Source organism: Ruditapes philippinarum, unplaced genomic scaffold (assembly GCF_026571515.1).
Source record: "Ruditapes philippinarum isolate M1 unplaced genomic scaffold, ASM2657151v2 ctg445_1_1_1_1, whole genome shotgun sequence".
Classification (NCBI taxonomy): domain Eukaryota; kingdom Metazoa; phylum Mollusca; class Bivalvia; order Venerida; family Veneridae; genus Ruditapes; species Ruditapes philippinarum.
This window is the reverse complement of record NW_026856225.1, coordinates 123,157-133,518: the sequence shown is the minus strand read 5'-3', so window position 1 is coordinate 133,518 and position 10,362 is coordinate 123,157. Positions and strand designations below refer to the sequence as shown.

The following is a 10,362-nucleotide window of genomic DNA, read 5'->3' as shown; positions in this document are numbered from 1 at the left end:
CACTTTGTTTAAAGTGCAAATGTGAGGACTTTCTTAACAGATCACAATGTCATTAGGCCTACTGTTTTTGCATATTTTTTCATCTTCCTTATTACTAATACCACTTACATTATAAATTGGATCTTTTTATCTCTAATTAAATATATTGTATTTCAAGAATTTGTCAAAGGGCGGATTGTTAGGATCAGTAAGAGATAGTGAGTTTGTGTGTAAGCATGTGTGGGTGCATGCGTGCCTGCGCGCGTGTGTGTGCATGCGTGCGTATGTGAGAGAGTGCGCTCGAGTGCGACCATGTGTGTGTGTGAGTGTGTGTGATATATAACAAGTGACTTGTCTTTTAAAACAATAACGGAAATCAAAAGTCTCTGTCCAACTCGTCCGCCAACAACTCAAGCCATTGCCTTGGTAATATCTCTAATATTATTAACCCTTACCACGCCAAATATCTTAAATTGATTTGTCCATCTTTCAATCTAGACCGCCTAAATCATCTATAATTTTTAGCACTAACCTCAAACAAGAGCTGTCAGTAGGACATCGTGCTGGATTATTTTCTGTGCTTGATAGTAAAACAAGAGCTTTGATAATGTAAGAATTTATGAGCAGGAAGATATCATTCATATACATGTATATACAAATAATGTACACGACATGTTTATGAGTGTCTTGCATATTGAATAATAATAATTTCATTAAGTTCACAATATATTGATTAGTGACCCATTGAATATGATGTGATATTAGCAGGCAGATGACATATTGACCAAAAAAGGCATTATATTGTCAAAAATGCTTAATAGTAACCTTTAACATAATTCTAAGTTGAAAAATGGCATAATTCTGTCAAAATGCATGATAGAGTTTCCGCCTCCTATGTACATTTTGGGGACATGATGGTGAACAGGTGTGCACGTTTCAAAGCCTGGAGTCAATGAAATTTGAAAATGTTTGAGGTAGCACGCTTTGGGACTAGAATAGGTCTCCTTATTCTCCAAAAAGTCGAGCTAAAAAAATAAGCATTGACTGAAAAGTTAATAGTGCAGACACGATCAGATGGGAGTGACAGAATAAGTTGCCGCCAGCATATGAGTATTGAGTTTGAAAGTTTGATCGTTGATATATATGCTCTTCATATTGTGATATTGCATCGGTCCCCGCCATCTTAACAGGCTTTAACAAAATGAGACAGATTACTGCAACTATTTACATATACAATCAACAGATCAGGAATGAAAATGAATGTGAAAACATAAAGGCATATAAACAATTAACATATCTTTTTCTAAATACACCAAAGAAAGTGAGAGGAAACTAGAAATCTAAAAGAATAACTATGCAACATGCGGATTTTAAAAATTTCATTCATGTAATACGTAAGCTTTGTCATCGTCACGGCAAAATGGGACATTGAGACAATATGAATAAATTGATAAGAACAGAGCAGATAATGTTCAGTGTAAATTGACTACCGCTTCAGATATGTCGAAAATTTATTTCTGCTTGATTTTATGTTCTTTATCCTTGTGCTTACGTAAGTCTGTTTTAATTTCTTTTAATTACAAACAGTGCACGGGAATAAATATTTGTAACAAAGTTAAAAATGCTTGTGAACTGTCTCATACGCATAGTAATCGGTGAATCGTAAAGTAATATTGAATAATAAAAATCAGCAAAATATACAAAACATATATAATATTATTAGTACCTGTATACTTGTATCTTATATATCAACTCATACCATAGATATAATTTAGTAACATATGACAAGACGGTGGCATATCTGAAATATTAAAAAGATCAAAATGCAAGCCTCTTTCATATAATCACGGACTTAAATGTCAGGTGTCCTCATCTCTCTCCGCAATTGATTTCACCTGTAACCGATGTCTGGTTCCGCGCATGCGATTTTTATGGTGGCTTATTTGTGCAATTCGTGTTTTTGTCCCGCGACCCCGCCAATAACAACTTAAAATGGCGGGGGCGCGGAACGAAAACACGCTAATTAGCGATTATAAATAAAACTTCGCCCCGCGGGGGCACGGGGCGAGATTTAAGAAATAAAACGGCGAAGCGAAAACACGCTAATTAGTGCCCCGCTGATTAGCCTGTTTTCGCTCCGCGTCCCCGCCATTTAAACTTGTTTATTATCGACTTTTCGCTTGGAGGGGTCGCGGAATGAAAACACGCTATTTAGCGAGGGCGCGCGGCGAAGTTTTATTTATTTCTTAAATCTCGCTCCGCGCCCCCGTGGGGCAAAGTTTTATTATTTAACTTCGCCCCGCGCTCTCGCTAACTAGCGTGTTTTCGATGCGCGCCACCCGACACTTTTACTTGTTAATTTTAGACCTTTCTCTTGGCGGGGTCGCGGGGCGAAAACACGAATGGCACAAATCAGCCTCCAAAAATTTTTAACTTAACGATAGTTTCCGATTACTTGATATCGGCTGTCTAGTGCTATAACGGCGTAGATGCATTTTTACAACTTTCGGGAAATTGAAAAAAAACTATCGGAGAAGAATATACATTTTTAACATGATTGTTTTTTGAATGTTTATAAAGACAATTTAATGCAATATCGTTGCTTCCTTTTTTGGAAGTTTCTCGGTCTATGGGAGAAGACATTCCTTCCACACCCTCCTGATTATAGACAGGTACAACTAGAGGCCTAAATATTACGAAACATGCAAAGCGCCTGTTTGAATGCAAAATTACTACTTCTTTAATCTTTTCATTTGGTTTCCAGTGATACACATTTTGTGTCAGTTTTTCAGTCGTATGCAAAGTAATAAAACTTTGATTCAAACTAATTGCCAATTCATAAACGATAACTCAAATGATTCTTATCAGATAAAGAATTGCACTTTTTCCCCAGGGAAGAGACCATGGAGCCCCTTATCTACAATGCAAATCCTTAAAATGTGTCAAGGTATGTCCCTGACTCGTGACATGAAGTCCTAATGTGCGTAAGTGTGACTATCTGTTTGAACTAACGTATCAAAATCTCAAAAGGGCCTAACTTCTACTTAGGCTCTTACAACATTTGGGACCGGTGTAATTACGCCCTTTTCCTTTTGAACTCGATGCAATTACGCCCTACTAATCATTCTTCAATATTGGAACCAACTTAAATTCCAGGTCAGCAGGTGCGCGATGACGTTCTTCTTTGAATGGCGTTAGAACATAAAAAGGGCGATATACTACTTACGCCCCGTCGATAAAATGAAGTAAATTAAATGTACAAGTAATATTGTTACTACAAACATAAACTATTAATACCCATTAAGCCCGAAAATGGAATTACATTTATTTCTCAAAAACATGTTTGTGCGCGCATGTGTTTGTGCGTGCGTGTGTGTATGTGTGCGCGCGCGTGTGTGTGTGTTCAATACTGATATAGTTTCCCTGATGTTTTTCATTGAGCACATAAAATGAACCATTTTTATTTCTTTTGGAGTTGTATGGGGTGTAAAAACCGAAGTCAAAATACCTCTTTTTCAATATTTTGCTTATTTGGTGACAAATTATTTCACAGTCAGTGTTTCTTCCCCCCCCCCGGTGATAATCGTCCATGTTCTGAACCATCGCATGCTTCTCCTTTTTTTTAGAAGAAAAAATGTACTGATTTATAAGGATTAATGTTCCTTTAAATTAAGAAGACAAACTAATTATTTCTAGTAAATAACAAACATAAATTTAACAACGGCTTTCAAAAGAAACTGTCAGACAAGTAATATGTCCATAACAAAATACCTTCACTCTAACTTCTAAAGCTCTGTATATTTCATGCCAAGTAGATTTGTGATGTATGAAATCAATATAGAAGGATAATTATTTTCATTTATTTTCTAGATGCATCTACTTGTCCAAGCGGATGGATGCGGAATGAAAATTCCTGTTATTTCTTCAGCCAGGACCACGAGGATTGGCCAACCGCTATGGTATGCTCAATCGCAATTTTTCGGGCCTTTCGGCCAGTTTTCGGACGAACGGTCTAAGCTAAAAGTCTTTCTTAACTTAATTTATTCCATTTTATCGTGTAACAATCCACCTAAATTAAAATTAAGTATTACATATATAAAAAGAACAGTACAATATATATATTGTCCCGATTGTGGTATACTATTACATGGTTGTTGAATGTCAAAGAAGAATGTTATTAAATAAAGTTATTGTATTGTCTGTTTCAGACAATGTGTCACATTTTAGGTGGTAAATTCGTAGAGATTGAATCAGCTGCAGAAGGCACATTTCTTGCATCAATGGCAATGAGGTTTGATAGTAAGTACTATACTATACTATACTATACTATACTATACTATACTATACTATACTATACTATACTATACTATACTATACTATAATATACTACACTACACTACACTACACTACACTACACTACACTACACTACACTATACTATACTAGACCATACCATACCATACCATACCATATCATATGATACCATACCATACCATACCAAACGATACCATACCATACCATATACCATACCATACCATACCATACCATACTATACATAAAACAATACAATACAATACAACACAACACAACACAATACAATACAACACAATATTATAATGTTTATAATAAAGTGTTTTCATAATGGCCTTGTTTTTGGGCTGAAGACTGACATATTAGATAAACACAAATATAAAAAATCAGAATGAATGTTTGTGAATAAAAATATTGCCGAGGGTTTATTCAAACATAGTGAAATTCAAAAGGGGTCGCTCAACAAAATCACAAATTGATATCGGGTATGACCACTTTCAGCATAAAGGACTGCATGGCATCTTTGGTGCATTGAACTGATCAGCGTATTGTGAAATGTTGTTCCATTCCAAAATTAAGGCTCAACTTAGCTGAATGGCGTTTGACGTTAGAATAGGGCGACGTCTAACGCGCTGATCTAAATTATCCCAAAGGAATTTAGATCAGGGCTTTTGGCAGGCCAGTCATTAATAAATGCATTGTAATTCGCTCGGAGAAAGTTCAGTTTCCCCAGCAGTATGGTTTGTGTCATTATTTTGCTGAAAAAGAGTGATATTAGCATTATTTTGAAATAGTGGGATTACATGCCTCGCAAAAATTTCATCTCGTTAGCGTTTGGCATTCAAATTCCCTTTGATAACGACGAGATTAGTGCGAAAGCCTTATGCAATGTCTGTCCAGACCAAAACAGAACCAAACGCTTAAAACGATCTCGTTAAAGTACGCAGCAGCCGGCATTGCGTTCATTTCTCCTACAGTAAATCCGAACCTTGCCATTAGCTCGATGAATGGAAAACGTTGACTTGTCAGAGAAAAGAATGCTATTCCATTGTTGTATAAGCCTGTGTTGGTGCCTAATTAATACGATTTACGCGGTGACGTCGCCTCAAAACACAACCAACGTAAGGTCGACGTTCATGTAGCCCATCCCCCCCCCGATTGCGCACAGTTTGGCAGATATACGGATGCCATGTGTATCAGGGGTGTTAGCAGCAGTAGCTGTGGTAGTTTAGAAGTGATTGTGCAGGTGAGGTGTTCCGAATATAACGGTTTGGGGCATGCGTCGTGACGCGCTGGCGTCCACTACGTGGTCGAACTTCTCAGTACGCCCTGTTGCTTGAAAACGTTACCTAAGTTGTCGAATAACACGAGTAGAACATCCAATATTCATAGCGACAGCATTCATCGTGATACCAGCATTAAGCACGCCAATGGAACGTTCGCGTAATTTTTGCGGAATTCCAGGCATATCAAAGATTAGAAAAACTCAAGAAAAAAATCAACATCTTTTTCTTATTGACATGAAAGTCTGTAAAATTACACTGAAATGTTTTATAAAATATAAACGAATCTACTGACTCGTGCATGCAAGTGAAAATCCCGTGCAGCGGGTTTCTCCTAAAAAAAACAAAGTTCAATATTTAAAAAAAAAATAAAGATCGCGATACTGAAATAAGACGTGGAATGATCTAAGTTTGTGCTACCGATTCATTTCCGACGGTTTTCATGTTTGCACTATCCTGCTAGGCTGCTAACTTCACAAATTTCGAAGCGTCAGAATGAAAAAAAAAATATGTTAAGATAAAGTTCAACATCTTAAAAAATGACGATATTGAAAAAAGGCGTGCAATGATCTAAAGAAGTGCTACTAATGTATTTCCGACTCTTTTCATGTTTGTACTATTCTTAGTTTTCTTTAGGCTGCTAGGCTGCTAGGCTTTTAGGCTGTCAACTTCAGGCTGTTAGGTTGCCAACTTCACGAACATGCATAGTTAGATTTGCAACTGATATTAAAACATATTTTATAACATTTGTTTTAATAAATGCCCATTTTCTAAACTTCAAACATTTGTTATGTTATACTTATACAAATTAAGCCACAGCAGTAGGTGTCCAGATAACTTTTTAAGACAATGATTTTTATAAATCTGGGTCAAACAGAAGCGCCATGGGCATTCATTAAGAAAAATGCCAAAAAATAAGTTTTAATCTAAATGGTGGTGGCTGATTTGGTCCATTCGTATTTTCGCCCCGTCGCTCACGCCATTTTAACTTGTTAATTTTCGGATGTTTGCTTGGTGGGGTTGAGGGGCGAAACACGCTAATAAGCGTAGGCGCCCCGCCGTTTTATTTCTAAATCTCGCTCTGCGCCCCCGCGGGGCAAAGTTTTATTTATTAAACCTCACCCGCGCCCCCGCTAATTAGCGTGTTTTCGCTCCGCGCCCCCGCTATTTTAACTGGTTTTCGTAGGTAACTATAAATAACTAATTACTGTAGGTGACCGACTACTCCTTCCGCGTGATTTGATGACATTTTAATTAAATAAATAAGAAGACATTAATATTAAGACCACATAATTTATCTATTAAGTGTAAAAAGTGGCATGCAAATGATTGAACAACATTTTTCTGTGTTTTGTTTTCGTTGTTTTTGTTTTATTTTATATATGTTTTTAAACTTGTACTGAGCAACGGGTGATCCATAATTATGTCCAAGAGCTAAGTACTGCGTTGTCTTGATTGTATAGTCTCATTACAGCGACCCTTTGCAGGACCACATCCTCCTGAGTTAGTCACGGCAGGTCAACCAATCATCCCTGATACTTAGGATAACTTGACCTTAATCTGCTATGTGCCTTCTCTGCGACATGCATGCCTCGGGAGGGGTTTGGAAACGTTTGGACAACACAGAAGCAAGGCTATTTAATGTCCATAAAGCGTTTCGTTTCTGCATAAAGGTATACGTTGGATAGGCAGTAGTTCTGTAAACGAAGGTCTTAGTCATGCGCAACACTGTCGTACTCTGCTTTGTTTAATTAATTTTTTTCCACATTTTTAAGAAAACTACTGGATAGGTCTCAGTGATATACAACAAGAAGGGGTCTGGATATGGATGGAGACAAAAACTCCCATGTCACAAACTGGATATTTAAACTGGCATCCGGATCAGCCCAATAATTATGATCATAAACAAAACTGTGCTACATTGAACGGGAATAACTACTATGGACAATGGAACGATTGGCATTGTAGCGCTTCGAATTTGCCTTTCATATGCGAAAAACCTGATGGGTGAGTCAAAGCTGCAACTGGAAAATAAGTTAAGGAAAATGTACTAAAATTTTAAGAAAAGTAAAAATATAAATAGTTTACATATCATATGCAATGAATGACTGATTTAACGAACAGTGTATTACCATATTTCTAATGTGGGACTAACGGAGTAAATGTTATATTTGTATATTTTACAAATATAACATCTTTGGTAATTTGCATGGACTACATGAGTAAATTTCTTTCTTTGTTAACTTGACAATATCCTACTTTTTTGTACTTTTTCCAAAATTCCATGATAATCAGCATAAATCTAGAGGCATGCTGCTTTGAAAATAAATTTACTTGTAGTCAACTCATTTAAATCGACATAATAAATGCTATGTCATTGATATTTTTAATGAACAACGAAATATGTTATTTAACATTGCCCATCAGTTTAACTTATTATCCGTTTTGTTTACTTACATATATTTCACAAAATCGAACAATCGAATATATATGTATGTATTTAAGTACTAACTTGTTCTATTTCCTTTAAATGCCAGTATAGATCATTTCATTTAAGCGATAAACGTCGAGGAAGAGTTACTTCCCTTACCAGATGTGACATAATCATGCTAAATATCTTCATTAGACTTGTCCATCTGTGAAGTTCATAATTTTTAGAGAGATTTTCAAAATATGTGCGGTGTACACCATGAGCAGACTGATTTTAGCATGGGAAAATATACTGTTGCTAGCAGGGCAAACGTTAAGATAATGAACTAGAGCCTAATAAACTGTTAAAATAAATCTGTCTTATTTACCACAGTAACTATGATGTAATTTTACTTTCAGCTTACCAGAAATAGTAGGCTAAATGTGGCGTCAACTGGATACATGTGCTGTCAAACAAGTGAAATAACAAAAACTCATATGATTATGTCGTGCTCTTGTTGTTTTTGTTGTTGTTGATGGCAAAAACTAATAAATAAAATCTTGTTTTTAAACTGAACTGTTTGCAGAACCGGTTAATCTTATCGTATATTTACATAACTTGCAATGCACTATTGCGAGGAAAGTATATGAGCTGATTCATATTAAGACGAAAAATGGTCGTCATATACACTTTCTGAAGAGATCCCGTGAGCTAAAAGGGTTAACTTTGCCCAGTTTCCAAGAACACTTTGTTTAAAGTGCAAATGTGAGGACTTTCTTAACAGATCACAATGTCATTACTGTTATTGCATTTTTTTCATCTTCCTTATTACTAATACCACTTACATTATAAATTGGATCTTTTTATCTCTAATTAAATATATTGTATTTCAAGAATTTAGTCAAAGGGCTGATTGTTAGGATCAGTAAGAGATAGTGAGTTTATGTGTGAGCATGTGTGGGTGCATGCGTGCATGCGCGCGTGTGTGTGCATGGGTGCGTATGTGAGAGAGATTTCGCTCGAGTGCGAGAATATGTGTGTGCGTGTGTGTGTGCGTTTGTGTGTGTGTGTGTGTGTGTGTCAAAATTGTTAGGATTATCTGGGCTGAGCATTTGTATTGAACTTCATTTAACAACCAATGAAATACATCAAGGATGAAATATTTGTCATTCATGGTAAATTTCAAATCCCGATGGTAAAATTATGGCCGCTTTCACTTCATTGAGCTGTTTTATCATCCACGTCATTTTCTTCATTATTAACAAAGTTTGAGAAGAAAAAAGATTATGTTTTTCTTCTTCGTTATTATAGCTTCCGCGTTATTATTATAATCGAAGATTTACCCAAAGTGTATAAAATAAGGCTGTAATGATCGTTTCTACTCGTATATATATTTCAGGTGCCGCAGTAGGATTCACAGCGTGTATCTCGACTCGAGATGTAACAAATCTTGGGATTCACCACACCATTGTTTATGACAGGATCATTACAAATACTTCGGGTGCATATCATGCCTCCACTGGAATATTCACAGCTCCTTATAAAGGGTTGTATGTGTTTTCTTCTACTGCAATGTCCGTTGCTGGACATAAACAATATTTGGAGATTGTAAAAGATGGCGCTGTTGTCAACAAGTTCCTTGTCGACGCCAGTGGTAATCAGGGATATGAGGCAACCGGCAATCAGTGGGTGCTTGAAATGGATCAAGGGTCCGAAATTTGGATAAGAACGAGTCATGCTGGGGAAATACATGGATACTGTTATACACTCTTTTCAGGATTCCTTCTTTCAGAAATTTATTAATGATGTAAATTCGAATAAATGAATTTGTATAAGGCATCATTCGTTATCAAATTTTTATACACTTTATTTTCTGCTTAAGTCGGTGCTATGGGGCGTGGAATGTAGAAATCAAACTGAGCCTACAACGCTTTCAGTTTTGTTTAGCCTTAGGGATTCCGTTTTCTCTATTGTAAACTTAATTATAGAAGTCAAAAGATGCTATATACATGTACATCATTTATAGGTGGCATGAAATTTCCATATGTACATTATAAACGAATGTCAAACAAAATTAAATCATTTATGTCTCAGGTGCCATTAGTTTATAACACTAATTTCTTATCATATACAGTACATACGTGTAACGTTATATGTTATTTTGGTTTTGGAGTGATATATGTGGATATATTACCTGTAAGATTTTATATCACCCGAGCCGTTAGGCAAGGGTGATATTTTATCTTGGCAGGTAATATATCCACATATATCACTCCAAAACCAAAATAATAATTTTATTACCCTTCCCCTGCCGAGTTTAGACGATTTTTAAAAAAAAATCATTGCTGTTTCAAATGAAACGTCGAAATAAGATTCCCTT

General features: G+C 36.1%; 2 protein-coding genes across 2 annotated transcripts; both read left to right on the top strand.

Moving 5' to 3' along the window:
• The first annotated feature begins 1,452 nt into the window (after window positions 1-1,452).
• Window positions 1,453-8,483, top strand: LOC132745849 (perlucin-like protein). The gene is made up of 5 exons (XM_060734846.1): window positions 1,453-1,531; window positions 3,850-3,938; window positions 4,188-4,278; window positions 7,348-7,579; window positions 8,402-8,483. The coding sequence occupies exons 1-5, from the start codon at window positions 1,480-1,482 to the stop codon at window positions 8,421-8,423; spliced, it is 486 nt and encodes a 161-aa protein (XP_060590829.1). The 5' UTR covers window positions 1,453-1,479; the 3' UTR covers window positions 8,424-8,483.
• A 637-nt stretch (window positions 8,484-9,120) lies between these two features.
• On the top strand, window positions 9,121-9,785 carry LOC132745852 (complement C1q-like protein 4). Its single transcript, XM_060734848.1, has 2 exons — window positions 9,121-9,157; window positions 9,382-9,785. Exons 1-2 carry the CDS (start codon window positions 9,121-9,123, stop codon window positions 9,783-9,785), a joined length of 441 nt encoding a protein of 146 aa, XP_060590831.1.
• The last annotated feature ends 577 nt before the right edge of the window (window positions 9,786-10,362 follow it).